Here is a 16,954-nt window from a genome sequence, read left to right on the forward strand (position 1 = left end):
AAAGATGGATGCAGAACACATATCTGCTGTGTTTTTGGATGCAGCACAGATGTGTAAAAATGCTAAAGCAGCAGGAGGTGACCTAGTGCTGCATCCGACTACTCACCATCGGATCACTATTGGTCGTGTTGTTGGCAGCATTGATCATCTGAGTAAGCTGAACTGCTTATCTAGGGCCAGGAAATCACTGTTGGAAGACGCAGACCCTGGCTTTTGCACTCCCAGAAAATGTGGGCCCTAGAAAATATGGGCAACATGCTCCTGTTTTCAGGAAAGCTCTACTTGCCCACCCCCTCCCCATCCCCAAATGGTTGCAGCCTGTCAATCTGCAGCAGCCGCAGCGTAGGGGACACTGTATGCGATCACGCAGTACTCATTCTGCAAGTGCACAGCTTACCCACCATTGGAGGTGTACGCAAATTAACGGGTCCTTCAATTTTAAAATCACATACTGCAGAATTTCTAGCCCACAGAGCTGGGAAAACAGTCATTTCATTCTGCTCTGTGGTGGGGCTGAACTTTGAACAATGATATGGGAAATTCTGTTCTTAGCAATTAAAGATAAATGCTAAAAGACAAATGTGCACAAATGCTCACTAATCAAAACCATCTAATTGTACAATTTATCACTGCGGAAATAGATTCTACCACCAGAGGGAGCAGTATGCCAGTACATATTACATTCACATCGTTACCGTATACTGTCCCAGTCTAAGCATTTTGGATTAATAAGTACAGTAACAGAGTCTCATCTCTATGTCACTATGTAATTTAAATCATGCAGAAATGATTTAAGTATCACATCTATGTAGGAAAGGGTTAATGGAGAAGATAACGCAATTTCTTCCCTATTAACGCCCAACTCCTACAACATTGCATTGTAGCACACATGCCATTGCTCTCTACAGTGCTTACTCTTTTCTGCTAAGCCAACATTAAAAAAAAAACCTTTAAAGCTTAGCTATATAACACCATCTTAAAGTGGCGTCATGTGAGGAAAATCCTTCTATCTGACGAAAACTGCAGGGACAGATGGATATTTTTCCACCAGTCCTTGCAACTCCTCCCATTCCCCTCAGTGTACCCACTATATATGAATGTCTATATATATTAGAGATGAGCGGGTTCGGTTCCCTGAGAACCGAACCTTACCGTACTTCACTACCCGAGCCCGGGTCCGAGTCAGGCTCGGGTTTTCCCGCCTGACTCGGAAACCAGAACGAGGCAAAACATTTTCAGCCCACTGTCGGATTCTCGTGGGGTTTGGACTCCATATAAGGAGCCGTGCGTCACCGCCATTTTCGATCCGCCATTGGAGAGTGTAGAGAGAGGACGTGTCTCCGTCCTCAGTGTCCTGCATCAGTTCAGTGGTAGAGTCTTGTGCTGCATCAGTCCAGTCACAGTGGTTGTGTCCTCTGCTGCCATATGTCCAGTGCTGCTTTATAAATCCAGTCCAGTGGTGATGTCTTGTGCTGCATCAGTCCAGTCACAGTGGTGGTGACCTCTGCTGCCATATGTCCAGTGCTGCTGTATAAGTCCTGTTCAGTGGTGCTGTGTTGTGCTGCCAGTAGCGGATCTTGCCACGGGCAAGCAGGACTTTTGCCCTGGGCGCCGCCTTCCGGAGGGCGCAGGGCGCCATCCGGAGGGCGCCACACCAGGGCAAGATCCGCTGCTGCTGTGTGCCCCCCGCTGCCCGCTGCCCCCCTGCTGCCGCTGGCCGCTGCCCCCCGCTGCCGCTGGGAAGGGAAACTAGACGCGTACGCGTCTAGTTTCCCTTCGTGGAGAGGTCCTTTACTGTGCGGTGCGCAATGACATCATCGCGCACCGCACATCATTTCAGTCTGTACAGGGGGCGTATATGACCATGCCCCCTGTACAAAGCCACGCCCCCTAATGCCGCCCGGGGCGCCAAAAGCCCCGGAACCGGCCCTGTGTGCTGCATCAGTTCAGTGGTGGTGTATTGTGCTGCATCAGTCCAGTCACAGTGCTGGTGTCCTCTGCTGCCATATTTCCAGTGCTGCAGTATAAGTCCAGTCCATTGCAGTGGTGCTGTGTTATCCTGAATCAGTCCAGTGGTGGTGTCCCTGTGCTGCTGTATATGTCCAGTGGTACTGCCGTATATGTCTAGTGATACTGCTGTATATGTCCAGTGATACTGCCGTATATGTCCAGCGGTACTGCCGTATAAATCCAGTGACACTGCCGTATAATTCCAGTGGTACTGGTGTATAAATCCAGTCCAGTGATACTGCCGTATATGTCCAGTGGTACTGCCGTATATGTCCAGTGGTACTGCCGTATAAATCCAGTGGTACTGCCATATAATTCCAGTGATACTGCCGTATAATTCCAGTGATCCTGCCATATAATTCCAGTGGTGCTGGCGTATAGGCCCAGTGATACTGCCGTATAATTCCAGTGGTACTGCCGTATAATTCCGTTGATATTGCTGTATAATTTCAGTGGTACTGGCTTATAATTCCAGCGGTACTGGCGTATAAATCCAGTCCAGTGGTACTGCCGTATATGTCCAGTGGTACTGCCGTATATGTCCAGTGGTACTGCCGTATAAGTCCAGTGGTACTGCCATATAATTCCAGTGATACTGCCGTATAATTCCAGTGATCCTGCCATATAATTCCAGTGGTGCTGGCGTATAGGCCCAGTGATACTGCCGTATAATTCCAGTGGTACTGCCGTATAATTCCGTTGATATTGCTGTATAATTTCAGTGGTACTGGCTTATAATTCCAGCGGTACTGGCGTATAAATCCAGTCCAGTGGTACTGCCGTATATGTCCAGTGGTACTGCCGTATAATTACAGTGATCTGGCCGTATAATTCCAGTGGTACTGCCGTATAATTCCAGTGATACTGCCGTATAATCCCAGTGGTACTGCCGTGTAAATCCAGTCCAGTGGTGCTGCCATATAAGTTCAGTGGTGCTGTCCTGTGCTGTATATTATTTACTCCAAATAAAGGGGTTATTAATATTTAATACAAATAATTTTCACAGGGTTTGCCCTGTGTGGTGTAGAGGTACGCTCTCTTGTACCGCATATTCTCCAGAAAAATAATGGAGAACAAAAATTTGGAGGCTAAAATAGGGAAAGATCAAGAACCACTTCCTCCTAGTGCTGAAGCTGCTGCCACTAGTCATGACATAGACGATGAAATGCCATCAACGTCGTCTGCCAAGACCGAAGCCCAATGTTATAATAGAGAGAATGTCAAATCCAAAAAGCAAAAGTTTAGTAAAATGACCCAAAATGACTCAAAACGGCTAAGTCCCTGGCCTATGTTCATGACTAGTGGTTCAGCTTCATATGACGATGAAAGCCCTCATACTCCCGCTAGAAAAATTAAGAGTTAAACTGGCAAAAGCACAGAAAAGAACTGTGCGTTCTAAGATGGCATCACAAATCCCCAAGGAGAGTCCAAGTGTGTCGGAGGTTGCGATGCCTGACCTTCCCAACACTGGACGGGAAGAGGTGGCTCCTGCCACCATTTGCACGCCCTCTGCAAGTGTGGAGGGAGCACCCACAGTCCAGTTTCTGATATTCAAATTGAAGATGTCACCATTGAAGTACACCAGGATGAGGATATGGGTGTTGCTGGTGCTGAGGAGGAAGTTGACGAGGATGATTCTGATGGTGATGTGGTTTGTTTAAATCAGGCACCGAGGGAGAGACACCTGTTGCCCGTGGGATGAATAAACCCATTGTGATGCCTGGGCAAAATACCAAAAAAGCCACCTCTTCGGTGTGGAATTATTTCTCCACAAATCCGGACAACAGGTGTAAAGACGTGTGTTGCCTCTGTCAATCTGTAATAAGTAGGGGTAAGGACGTTAACCACCTAGGAACATCCTCCCTTATACGTCACCTGCTGCGCATTCATCAGAAGTCAGTGTCAAGTTGTGAAACTTTGGGTAAAAGCGTAAGCAGTCCACTGACACCTAAATCCCTTCTTCCTCTTGTACCAAAGCTCCTGCAAGCCACAACACCAACTCTCTCAACGTCAACTTCCTCCTCAGTCAGGAACGTCAGTAGTCCTGCAGGCCTTGTCACTGGCAAGACTGAAGAGTCCTCTCCTAACCGGGATTCCTCCGGAGGATCCTTGAGTGGTACGCCTACTGCTGCTGTTGCTGCCACTGCTGTTGTTGCAGTCGATCGTTATCCCAGAGGGGAAGTCGGAAGACCACTTGTACTACTTCAACTAAACAATTGACTGTCCAACAGACCTTTGTGAGGAAGATGAAATATGACAGCAGTCATCCTGTTGCAAAGCAGATAACTGTGGCCTTGACACTTATGTTGGTGTTAGATGTGCGTCCGGTATCCACCATTAGTTCAGTGGGACTTAGAGAATTTTTTGAGGTAGTGTGTCCCCAGTACCAAATCCCATCTAGATTCCACTTCACTAGGCAGGCGATATCAAGAATGTACAGAGACGTCAGTAAAAGTGTCCTCGGTGTCCTAAAAAATGCAGTTGTACCCACTGTCCACTTAACCACGGACATGTGGACTAGTGGAACAGGGCAGACTAAGGATTATATGACTGTGACAGCCCACTGGGTAGATGTATGGCCTCCCGCAGCAACAACAGCAGCGGCACCAGTAGCAGCATCTCGCAAACGCCAACCCGTTCCTAGGCAGGCTACACAATGCATCACCGATTTCCGTAAGAGGCACACCACTGACAACCTCTTACGGAAACTGAGGGACATCATTGCACAATGGCTTACCCCACTTAGACTCTCCTGGGTATTTGTGATATCGGACAACGCCACCAATATTGTGCGTGCATTACATCTGGGCAAATTCCAGCACGTCCCATGTTTTGCACATACAATTCATTTGGTGGTGCAGAATTTTTTCAAAAATGATAGGGGGCTGCAGGAGATGCTGTCGGGTGCCCGAATAATTGCAGGCCACTTTCGACATTCAGCCACCGCATGCTGAAGACTGGAGCTCCAGCAAACACTCCTGAACCTGCCCTGCTATCACCTGAAGCAAGATGTGGTAACGAGGTGGAATTCAACACTCTATATGCTTCAGAGGATGGAGGAGCAGCAAAATGCCATTCAAGCCTATATATCCACCTACGATATAGGCATAGGAAGGGGAATGCACCTGAGTCAAGTGCAGTGGAGAATGATTTCCATCTTGTGCAAGGTTCTCCAACCCTTCGAACTTGCCACACGTGAAGTTAGTTCAGACACTGCCAGCTTGAGTCAGGCCATTCCCCTCATTAGGCTTTTGCAGAAGCAGCTGGAGAAATTGAAGGAGGAGCTAATATGGAGCGATTCTGCAAAGTATGTGGGACTTGTAGATGGAGCCCTTCATTCGCTGTGCCAGGATTCAAGGGTGGTCAATCTGTTGAAATCAGAGCACTACATTTTGGCCACCGATCCTAGGTTTAAAGCCTATGTTGTACCTCTATTTCCGGCAGACACAAGTCTACAAAGGTTCAAAGACCTACTGTTGAGAAAATTGTTAACTCAAGTGGAATGTGACCCGTCAACAGCTCCTTCTTTACTTTCTCCCGCAACTAAGGCTGTGAGGAAAAGGATAAGATTTCCTAGCCCACCCGCTGGCGGTGATGCAGGGCAGTCATGAGTGAGTGCTGACATCTGGTCTGGACTGAAGGACGATTACTGACATGTCTACTGTCACTGCATATGATTCTGTCACCAATGAAAGAATGGTGGAGGATTATATGAGTGACAGCATCCAAGTAGGCATGTCAGACAGTCCGTACGTACTGTATACTGGCAGGAAAAAGAGGCAATTTGGATGCCCTTGCACAAACTGGCTTTATCTGACCTAAGTTGCCACCCCTCCAGTGTGTACTCCGAAAGAGTGTTTAGTGCAGCCGGTAACCTTGTCAGCGATCGGCGTAGGAGGTTTCTTCCACAAAATGTGGAGAAGATGATGTTCATCAAAATTAATTATAAATTCCTCTGGGAAGACCTTTACCAGCAATTGCCTACAGAGAGTACACAGGGACCTGTGATGGTGGATTCCAGTGGGGACGAATTAATACTCTGTGAGGAGGAGGAGGATGTACACACTGAAAGAGGTGAGGAATCGGAGGATGAGGATGAGGTCGACATCTTGCCTCTGTAGAGACAGTTTGTGTAAGGAGAGATTGATTGCTTCTTTTTTGGTGTGGGCCCAAACAAACCACAGTCGTGTGGCAGACCCTGTCTCCGAAATTTTTGTTTTTTTAAAGTGTGCATGTCCTGTTTATACAACATAAGGGAGGGTGGGAGGGCCCAAGGACAATTCCATCTTGCACCTCTTTTTATTCTTTGCATCATGTGCTGTTTGGGGACTAGTTTTTTAAAGTGCCATCCTGTCTGACACTGCCGTACAACTCCAGGGGTACTGCCGTATAAGTCCAGGGGTGCTGCCGTATAAGTCCAGTCCAGTGGTGCTGTCTTGTGCTGCATCAGTCCAGTGGTGGTGTCTTGTGCTGCCACAAGTCCAGTGGTGGTGTCCTGTGCTGTATATTAATTACTCCAAATAAAAAGGTTATATACATTACTTGTATTATTATCCAAATCATTTTTAAAGGGTTTGCCCTGTGTGGTGTAGGGGTACGCTCGCCTGTGCTGCATATTATTATAATAGCTGCAAATAAAATGGTTATTATTATCCAAATTAATTTTACAGGCATTGCCGTGTGTGTGTGTGTGTGTGTGTGTGTGTGTGGTTTAGGGGTACGCTCTCCTGTGCCACCAATATTGTGTGTGTATTACATCAGGGCAAATTCCAGCACGTCCCATGTTGTTTGTGCTGCACACTTGTGTCGCTTAGCGTAGTCATACAGCTATCTAATTGCACCTCTTTTTCTTCTTTGCATGATGTGCTGTTTGGAGCCTAGTTTTTTTAAGTGCCATCCTGTCTGCAACTGCAGTGCCACTCCTAGATGGGCAAGGTGTTTGTGCCGCACACTTGTGTCGCTTAGCTTAGTCATACAGCTACAGCACCTCATTGCACCTCTTTTACTTCTTTGCATGATGTGCTGTTTGGGGCCTAGTTTTTTTAAGTGCCATCCTGTCTGCAACTGCAGTGCCACTCCTAGATGGGCTAGGTGTTTGTGCCGCACACTTGTGTCACTTACTGTAGCTTAGTCATACAGCTACTTCATTGCACCTATTTTTCTTCTTTGCATGTTGTGCTGCTTGGGGCCTAATTTTTAAATCTGCCATCCTGTCTGCCACTGCAGTGCCACTCCTAGATGGGCCAGGTGTTTGTGCCGCACACTTGTGTCGCTTAGCTTAGTCATACAGCCACCTCGATGCAACCTTTTGGCCTAAAAACAATATTGTGAGGTGTGAGGTGTTCAGAATAGACTGGAATGAGTGGAATGAATGTTATTGGGGTTAATAATACTGTAGGATCAAAATTACCCCCAAATTCTGTGATTTTAGCTGTTTTTATGGGTTTTTTATCTTGAAATCATCCATATCCAAAACCAAAACACGAAAGGGTGGTTTTGGCAAAACCAATCCAGATCCAAAACAACAGGATGGAACCAGAACGAAAACCAAAACACAAAAAGTGCCCGCCGCACATCTCTATTATATATAAGCTCAAGATGGGCTTAGACATGACATGTATGCAGGGGTTAAAGTGGGCCGGAACGGGGCGGAACTGCGTTCCGTCACCTCTAATTGCAGGCGGAACCAGTTCCGCCTCCGTCCGGCCACAGCATCAGGTCACGGCTGCATTGTAAAGTTTGCAGCGTCCGCCAGCCAATCCCGGCTCGCGGACCAGCTGCAGATCCAATTAAAAGAAGGGGCGGCTATTTCAAAAGCTGGCGTGAGCCAATCACGGCTCGCGGACCGCCAGCCAATGAGAAGCTGCCTAGTGGCAGTTTCTCATTGGCTAACAGTCCGCGATACGTGATTGGTGCGCAATCGGCGCTAGATTCAAAAGCGCAGCCCCTTCCCCTATACGGATACTGGGACCGGCAAATCTGTCTCCCCGCAGCACAGCGTAATGGGACTGCCGGAGCCCGTGACAGTGGGTCCCCCCGCACACATGCATAGGATCATAGGTGTGCGCACCCCCCACACGTGCCCTACATTTATTGCTGCACATTCCTGTGCCCGTCTCCTGCTGCGCCCGCCGTCAGGTCATGTGAGTGAGTGTGCTTTCTTTATCATTATTTAGGCATACATGTTTCTCCAGCGGCACACAATAAGGACAAGAGTTGGCTTTAGTCACTAAAGCCGACTCTTGTCCTTATTGAGTTCTGCTGGAGAAACATGAGATATATATATATGTTTACTTATTTAATGGTGAGCACTACTGGGGGCATTCTGTAAGCATGTGGGGCGGGCAATGTGAATAAGATTGTGCTACAGTGAGGCATTACTTTGAATTTGGGGTACTTTTGTGTGGCCACGCCCCTTCCTTATGAAACCACACCCTTTTTTGCGGCACGCGCGCCTACGGCGCGCGCTAAGGGGGAGGGGTTGTGGGGAAGATGAGTTCCCCCACCTCTCCAGGACCACTTTAAGCCCTGCATGTATGTGTGCGTGGGGGGGAGATAGATGCATGGCCATTGTGAGTTGGGGTTGCACTGTGCCTATTTGATCACAGTGCCACCCACATTAACAACAGAACCGCAAGGAGGCGGTCATCCGGGGCCCCCACACATACAGTAGCTACTGTACATCATCTAAGATGGGAGCACTGCAGCATAAGTGAACTGGGGGCACTGGTATACGGCCCTTAGGTTGACCTTACTTAGGTCGACAGTCATTAGGTCGACCACTATTGGTCGACACACATTATGTCGACACCTGTAAAAGGTCATTAGGTCGACATGGCAAAGGCTGACACATGAAAATGTCGACATTCGTTTTTTTTTTTTTTTTTTAAATCTTTTTTTTACTTTTTCATACTTTATGATCCACGTGGACTACGATTGGGAATAATAACCTGTGCCAGCGGTTGCAGAGCGAGGCACCTTCCCCGAAGTATGGCGATTGAAGCAAGACATGCAAGGGGACACGAGGGGAAACGGTGCACTAATTGGGGTTCCTGGTCACTTTACGATTAAATCGACACAAAAAAACTAAAAACTCATGTCGACCTTTTTCTATGTCGACCTTTTCCACATTGACCTGACAACCATGTTGTGCTTTTCCACGTGTCGACCTTGTGCCTGTTGACCAATAGTGGTCGACCCAATGAGTGTCGACCTAAATAGGGTCGACCTAACAAACCCATTCCCGGGGCACTACAGTGTCTTTTGCACATTGTGGTGCTGGGAGTATTGGCACATTATACTTTAGAATAACATGCCATCATATCATATTGACAAGTATATTGGTAGGAGCCCCTACAAGTTAGTTGCCCTGTATACCCCACAAACCTTTCTCCAGACTTGTTTGTTCTTAATGTCTCCAGTCTGCAAAATTTTGCTTTACAAAATAAAGCAGTTACAGTAAATAGAACATGTTGCCGACATACAGCAACAACAGAAGTTACAGTTATGCAGCACGGTGACATTAATGAGGCACTTGAGTACCAATATTCAAGAAGCACTGTTTCCTAATGAGATGACAGGCTGCATTCCACAATCAGGTTACAACTTCAAGGTTCTTTACAAGTATAGGCCCTGAATACTCTATTTGTCAAAAAGCAACAACTGGGCCCTAGGCGAGAGACTAGATTGTCTAATGGATTATCCGGCTATACTGTACTCTCAAAAATATTGGTTCAGCTGACTAAAAGGCGTGGTGCTCTGTTTTGCAAAGTAAACTTGAATATATTTCACACAAAATGAAAACAGAAATATGATAAAATGACACTGTCAATTAATACATTTCAAACAACACGAGATTGCTCTGGCTTTCATCAGTAAAAAGGGTCAAACATTAAGTTGTTTCAAAAATAAGCAACATTTGAGTTATTTTATCCCTTAGAATGTCAACTTACCATAAGGTCTATTAGTCTCAGTGATGCAATTCCAGGCTACTTCTGTGTTCCCATCTCTCTCGTCCTCCCAGCTATGCTTATTGAGAAGCGGCAAAGAGACAGCATTCTTAATGATGGGAGAAACAGGTGGAGGTGGTGATAAGGGATGTCCTGAAGATTGGCGCTCAGGGGACATAAATCGAGCTTGGCGTAGTTTTTTGGTGATGTAGTTCCAACGGTTGTGCCTTTGTTTCTCATGGCACTTGCTGAGAAAGGATGTGTCCCCAAAGACTTCTCCTTTTCTACCCACATGCATTGTGTGTCGGAAGTCGCCCAGAGGAGGACTGATCATATCTGGTGTTAGTACTACCCGTTCCCGCCTGGATCGGAAAACCAGGTTTTTTATGACTGGAAGGCTGCTCAGACTCATCGTGTCAATTTTAAAAATATTGTGGTTGACCAAGAAATACATGCAATGGATATCTACACCATCGTATTCTAAAATATAGTCCTACATCCTTGTTATAGGATCCTTGACAAGACTCTCCTGGAGATGTTTAGATCCTTCAGGCAATGCCTTACAGAAACTATAAACCATCAAATTCAGAATCTTGTGGTCATTAACTGTGGTAAGTAACTAGACGCGAACAGGATTTCAGAGATTGTAGGAATGTGCAGACACTTAATAGTTTTGGAAAACGCTGTCAGCCCAACCTAAAAAAAAAAAAAAAAATGAAATGATAAATATATCACAGTATAACAGTAAATTATTATAATTATGTTTAAAATTAACATATTAGACCATTATTTGTTTTTAGGTGCACAATACTTGAATTGGTCCCATTTACACCCATATGCTGGCCTGTGATTTTCGTACATTTTACTAAGTGACACATTTAACAAGCTGCTATCAAAAATCATATCATTATTTCATTTGTAACATTTTGTTCTAAGCGGACACTGAGGGTTATTTACTTTTTATGCATTTAGGTGAAATTGTGACTAAACCATATAAATAAGTCAGATATTTTCTTATTTGTCTAGTTTCCACTAGACAGTAAAATACTAAATACTAATTGATTGTATGGTTTAGTGCGAATTTGCATCTAACTGCAAGAATAACAAATACTGTAGCTGTCAGTTTCAGTCTTGCTTTATACTGTGTGTCTCTTTAATGGATGTGCCGGGCAATGGCCCTCATTCCGAGTTGTTCGCTCGCTAGCCGCTTTTCGCAGCAGTGCACACGCTATGCCGCCGCCTACTGGGAGTGAATCTTAGCTTAGCAGAATTGCGAACGAAAGATTCGCATAATTGCGAATAGAAATTTCTTTGCAGTTTCTGAGTAGCTCGGGACTTACTCTGCCACTGCGATCAGTTCAGTCAGTTTCATTCCTGGTTTGACGTCACAAACACACCCAGCATTCGCCCAGACACTCCCCCATTTCTCCAGCCACTCCCGCGTTTTTTCTGAAAACGCCAGCGTTTTTTCAAGCACTCCCATAAAACGTCCAGTTTCCACCCAGAAACACCCACTTCCTGTCAATCACACTACGATCAGCAGAACGAAGAAAAAACCTTGTAATGCCGTGAGTAATAAACCAAACTTCTTAGCAAATTTACTTGGCGCAGCCACAGTGCAAACATTGCGCATGCGCAGTGAGCGGAAAATCGCTGTGATGCGAAGAAAATTAACGAGCGAACAACTCGGAATGAGGGCCCATGTTTTCACAAACTGAATAGCTATTATAATCCATACAATTGTGTGCTCATTAACAATTGTACAGTACAAATCTGCTAGGTAGGAATTTGCGAGATCTATATTCTATAAATCAGATAAATACTAGAGATGAGCGCCTGAAATTTTTCGGGTTTTGTGTTTTGGTTTTGGGTTCGGTTCCGCGGCCGTGTTTTGGGTTCGAACGCGTTTTGGCAAAACCTCACCGAATTTTTTTTGTCGGATTCGGGTGTGTTTTGGATTCGGGTGTTTTTTTCAAAAAACACTAAAAAACAGCTTAAATCATAGAATTTGGGGGTCATTTTGATCCCAAAGTATTATTAACCTCAAAAACCATAATTTACACTCATTTTCAGTCTATTCTGAATACCTCACACCTCACAATATTATTTTTAGTCCTAAAATTTGCACCGAGGTCGCTGTGTGAGTAAGATAAGCGACCCTAGTGGCCGACACAAACACCGGGCCCATCTAGGAGTGGCACTGCAGTGTCACGCAGGATGTCCCTTCCAAAAAACCCTCCCCAAACAGCACATGACGCAAAGAAAAAAAGAGGCGCAATGAGGTAGCTGTGTGAGTAAGATTAGCGACCCTAGTGGCCGACACAAACACTGGGCCCATCTAGGAGTGGCACTGCAGTGTCACGCAGGATGGCCCTTCCAAAAAACCCTCCCCAAACAGCACATGACGCAAAGAAAAAAAGAGGCGCAATGAGGTAGCTGTGTGAGTAAGATTAGCGACCCTAGTGGCCGACACAAACACCGGGCCCATCTAGGAGTGGCACTGCAGTGTCACGCAGGATGTCCCTTCCAAAAAACCCTCCCCAAACAGCACATGACGCAAAGAAAAAAAGAGGCGCAATGAGGTAGCTGTGTGAGTAAGATTAGCGACCCTAGTGGCCGACACAAACACCGGGCCCATCTAGAAGTGGCACTGCAGTGTCACGCAGGATGTCCCTTCCAAAAAACCCTCCCCAAACAGCACATGACGCAAAGAAAAAAAGAGGCGCAATGAGGTACCATTTTCTGGATGTAACCTCGTACGCCGATTGCTGACAAGGTGAGCGGCAGCACTAAACACTCTTTCGGAGTACACACTTGTGGGAGGGCAACTTAGGTAGAATAAAGCCAGTTTGTGCAAGGGCCTCCAAATTGCCTCTTTTTCCTGCCAGTATAAGTACGGACTGTGTGACGTGCCTACTTGGATGCGGTCACTCATATAATCCTCCACCATTCTATCAATGTTGAGAGAATCATATGCAGTGACAGTAGACGACATGTCCGTAATCGTTGTCAGGTCCTTCAGTCCGGACCAGATGTCAGCATCAGCAGTCGCTCCAGACTGCCCTGCATCACCGCCAGCGGGTGGGCTCGGAATTCTGAGCCTTTTCCTCGCACCCCCAGTTGCGGGAGAATGTGAAGGAGGAGATGTTGACAGGTCGCGTTCCGCTTGACTTGACAATTTTGTCACCAGCAGGTCTTTCAACCCCAGCAGACTTGTGTCTGCCGGAAAGAGAGATCCAAGGTAGGCTTTAAATCTAGGATCGAGCACGGTGGCCAAAATGTAGTGCTCTGATTTCAACAGATTGACCACCCGTGAATCCTTGTTAAGCGAATTAAGGGCTCCATCCACAAGTCCCACATGCCTAGCGGAATCGCTCCGTGTTAGCTCCTCCTTCAATGTCTCCAGCTTCTTCTGCAAAAGCCTGATGAGGGGAATGACCTGACTCAGGCTGGCAGTGTCTGAACTGACTTCACGTGTGGCAAGTTCAAAGGGCATCAGAACCTTGCACAACGTTGAAATCATTCTCCACTGCGCTTGAGACAGGTGCATTCCACCTACTATATCGTGCTCAATTGTATAGGCTTGAATGGCCTTTTGCTGCTCCTCCAACCTCTGAAGCATATAGAGGGTTGAATTCCACCTCGTTACCACTTCTTGCTTCAGATGATGGCAGGGCAGGTTCAGTAGTTTTTGGTGGTGCTCCAGTCTTCTGTACGTGGTGCCTGTACGCCGAAAGTGTCCCGCAATTCTTCTGGCCACCGACAGCATCTCTTGCACGCCCCTGTCGTTTTTAAAAAAATTCTGCACCACCAAATTCAAGGTATGTGCAAAACATGGGACGTGCTGGAATTTGCCCATATTTAATGCACACACAATATTGCTGGTGTTGTCCGATGCCACAAATCCACAGGAGAGTCCAATTGGGGTAAGCCATTCCGCGATGATCTTCCTCAGTTGCCGTAAGAGGTTTTCAGCTGTGTGCGTATTCTGGAAAGCGGTGATACAAAGCGTAGCCTGCCTAGGAAAGAGTTGGCGTTTGCGAGATGCTGCTACTGGTGCCGCCGCTGCTGTTCTTGCGGCGGGAGTCCATACATCTACCCAGTGGGCTGTCACAGTCATATAGTCCTGACCCTGCCCTGCTCCACTTGTCCACATGTCCGTGGTTAAGTGGACATTGGGTACAACTGCATTTTTTAGGACACTGGTGAGTCTTTTTCTGAGGTCTGTGTACATTTTCGGTATCGCCTGCCTAGAGAAATGGAACCTAGATGGTATTTGGTACCGGGGACACAGTACCTCCAACAAGTCTCTAGTTGGCTCTGCAGTAATGATGGATACCGGAACCACGTTTCTCACCACCCAGGATGCCAAGGCCTCAGTTATCCGCTTTGCTGTAGGATGACTGCTGTGATATTTCATCTTCCTCGCAAAGGACTGTTGGACAGTCAATTGCTTGGTGGAAGTAGTAAAAGTGGTCTTACGACTTCCCCTCTGGGATGACCATCGACTCCCAGCAGCAACAACAGCAGCGCCAGCAGCAGTAGGCGTTACACGCAAGGATGCATCGGAGGAATCCCAGGCAGGAGAGGAATCGTCAGAATTGCCAGTGACATGGCCTGCAGGACTATTGGCATTCCTGGGGAAGGAGGAAATTGACACTGAGGGAGTTGGTGGGGTGGTTTGCGTGAGCTTGGTTACAAGAGGAAGGGATTTACTGGTCAGTGGACTGCTTCCGCTGTCACCCAAAGTTTTTGAACTTGTCACTGACTTATTATGAATGCGCTGCAGGTGACGTATAAGGGAGGATGTTCCGAGGTGGTTAACGTCCTTACCCCTACTTATTACAGCTTGACAAAGGGAACACACGGCTTGACACCTGTTGTCCGCATTTCTGGTGAAATACCTCCACACCGAAGAGCTGATTTTTTGGGTATTTTCACCTGGCATGTCAACGGCCATATTCCTCCCACGGACAACAGGTGTCTCCCCGGGTGCCTGACTTAAACAAACCACCTCACCATCAGAATCCTCCTGGTCAATTTCCTCCCCAGCGCCAGCAACACCCATATCCTCCTCATCCTGGTGTACTTCAACACTGACATCTTCAATCTGACTATCAGGAACTGGACTGCGGGTGCTCCTTCCAGCACTTGCAGGGGGCGTGCAAATGGTGGAAGGCGCATGCTCTTCACGTCCAGTGTTGGGAAGGTCAGGCATCGCAACCGACACAATTGGACTCTCCTTGTGGATTTGGGATTTCGAAGAATGCACAGTTCTTTGCTGTGCTGCTTTTGCCAGCTTGAGTCTTTTCATTTTTCTAGCGAGAGGCTGAGTGCTTCCATCCTCATGTGAAGCTGAACCACTAGCCATGAACATAGGCCAGGGCCTCAGCCGTTCCTTGCCACTCCGTGTCGTAAATGGCATATTGGCAAGTTTACGCTTCTCCTCCGACAATTTTATTTTAGGTTTTGGAGTCCTTTTTTTTCTGATATTTGGTGTTTTGGATTTGACATGCTCTGTACTATGACATTGGGCATCGGCCTTGGCAGACGACGTTGCTGGCATTTCATCGTCTCGGCCATGACTAGTGGCAGCAGCTTCAGCACGAGGTGGAAGTGGATCTTGATCTTTCCCTAATTTTGGAACCTCAACATTTTTGTTCTCCATATTTTAATAGGCACAACTAAAAGGCACCTCAGGTAAACAATGGAGATGGATACTAGTATACAATTATGGACTGCCTGCCGAGTGCAGACACAGAGGTAGCCACAGCCGTGAACTACCGTACTGTACTGTGTCTGCTGCTAATATAGACTGGTTGATAAAGAGATGTCTATGTAACTATGTATGTATAAAGAAGAAAGAAAAAAAAACCACGGTTAGGTGGTATACAATTATGGACGGACTGCCTGCCGAGTGCAGACACAGAGGTAGCCACAGCCGTGAACTACCGTACTGTACTGTGTCTGCTGCTAATAATATAGACTGGTTGATAAAGAGATGTCGTAGTAGTATGTATGTATAAAGAAGAAAGAAAAAAAAAACACGGTTAGGTGGTATACAATTATGGACGGACTGCCTGCCGAGTGCAGACACAGAGGTAGCCACAGCCGTGAACTACCGTACTGTACTGTGTCTGCTGCTAATATAGACTGGTTGATAAAGAGATGTCTATGTAACTATGTATGTATAAAGAAGAAAGAAAAAAAACCACGGTTAGGTGGTATACAATTATGGATGGACTGCCTGCCGAGTGCAGACACAGAGGTAGCCACAGCCGTGAACTACCGTACTGTACTGTGTCTGCTGCTAATATAGACTGGTTGATAAAGAGATGTCTATGTAACTATGTATGTATAAAGAAGAAAGAAAAAAAAACCACGGTTAGGTGGTATACAATTATGGACGGACTGCCTGCCGAGTGCAGACACAGAGGTAGCCACAGCCGTGAACTACCGTACTGTACTGTGTCTGCTGCTAATATAGACTGGTTGATAAAGAGATGTCTATGTAACTATGTATGTATAAAGAAGAAAGAAAAAAAAACCACGGTTAGGTGGTATACAATTATGGACGGACTGCCTGCCGAGTGCAGACACAGAGGTAGCCACAGCCGTGAACTACCGTACTGTACTGTGTCTGCTGCTAATATAGACTGGTTGATAAAGAGATGTCTATGTAACTATGTATGTATAAAGAAGAAAGAAAAAAAAAACACGGTTAGGTGGTATACAATTATGGACGGACTGCCTGCCGAGTGCAGACACAGAGGTAGCCACAGCCGTGAACTACCGTACTGTACTGTGTCTGCTGCTAATATAGACTGGTTGATAAAGAGATGTCTATGTAACTATGTATGTATAAAGAAGAAAGAAAAAAAAACCACGGTTAGGTGGTATACAATTATGGACGGACTGCCTGCCGAGTGCAGACACAGAGGTAGCCACAGCCGTGAACTACCGTACTGTACTGTGTCTGCTGCTAATATAGACTG

At 46.4% G+C, this 16,954-nt stretch overlaps 1 protein-coding gene across 1 annotated transcript in view; it reads right to left on the reverse strand.

Moving 5' to 3' along the window:
• Positions 1–16,954, reverse strand: part of CDC42EP1 (CDC42 effector protein 1) — a 47,766-nt gene that overhangs the window by 11,191 nt on the left and 19,621 nt on the right. The window contains exon 2 of the mRNA XM_063940646.1: positions 9,963–10,655. Within this exon, the coding sequence (XP_063796716.1) occupies positions 9,963–10,413 (451 nt within the window). The 5' untranslated portion in view covers positions 10,414–10,655. The remainder of the gene's footprint in view (positions 1–9,962; positions 10,656–16,954) is intronic.

This window comes from Pseudophryne corroboree, chromosome 9 (assembly GCF_028390025.1).
Source record: "Pseudophryne corroboree isolate aPseCor3 chromosome 9, aPseCor3.hap2, whole genome shotgun sequence".
NCBI classification, from domain to species: domain Eukaryota; kingdom Metazoa; phylum Chordata; class Amphibia; order Anura; family Myobatrachidae; genus Pseudophryne; species Pseudophryne corroboree.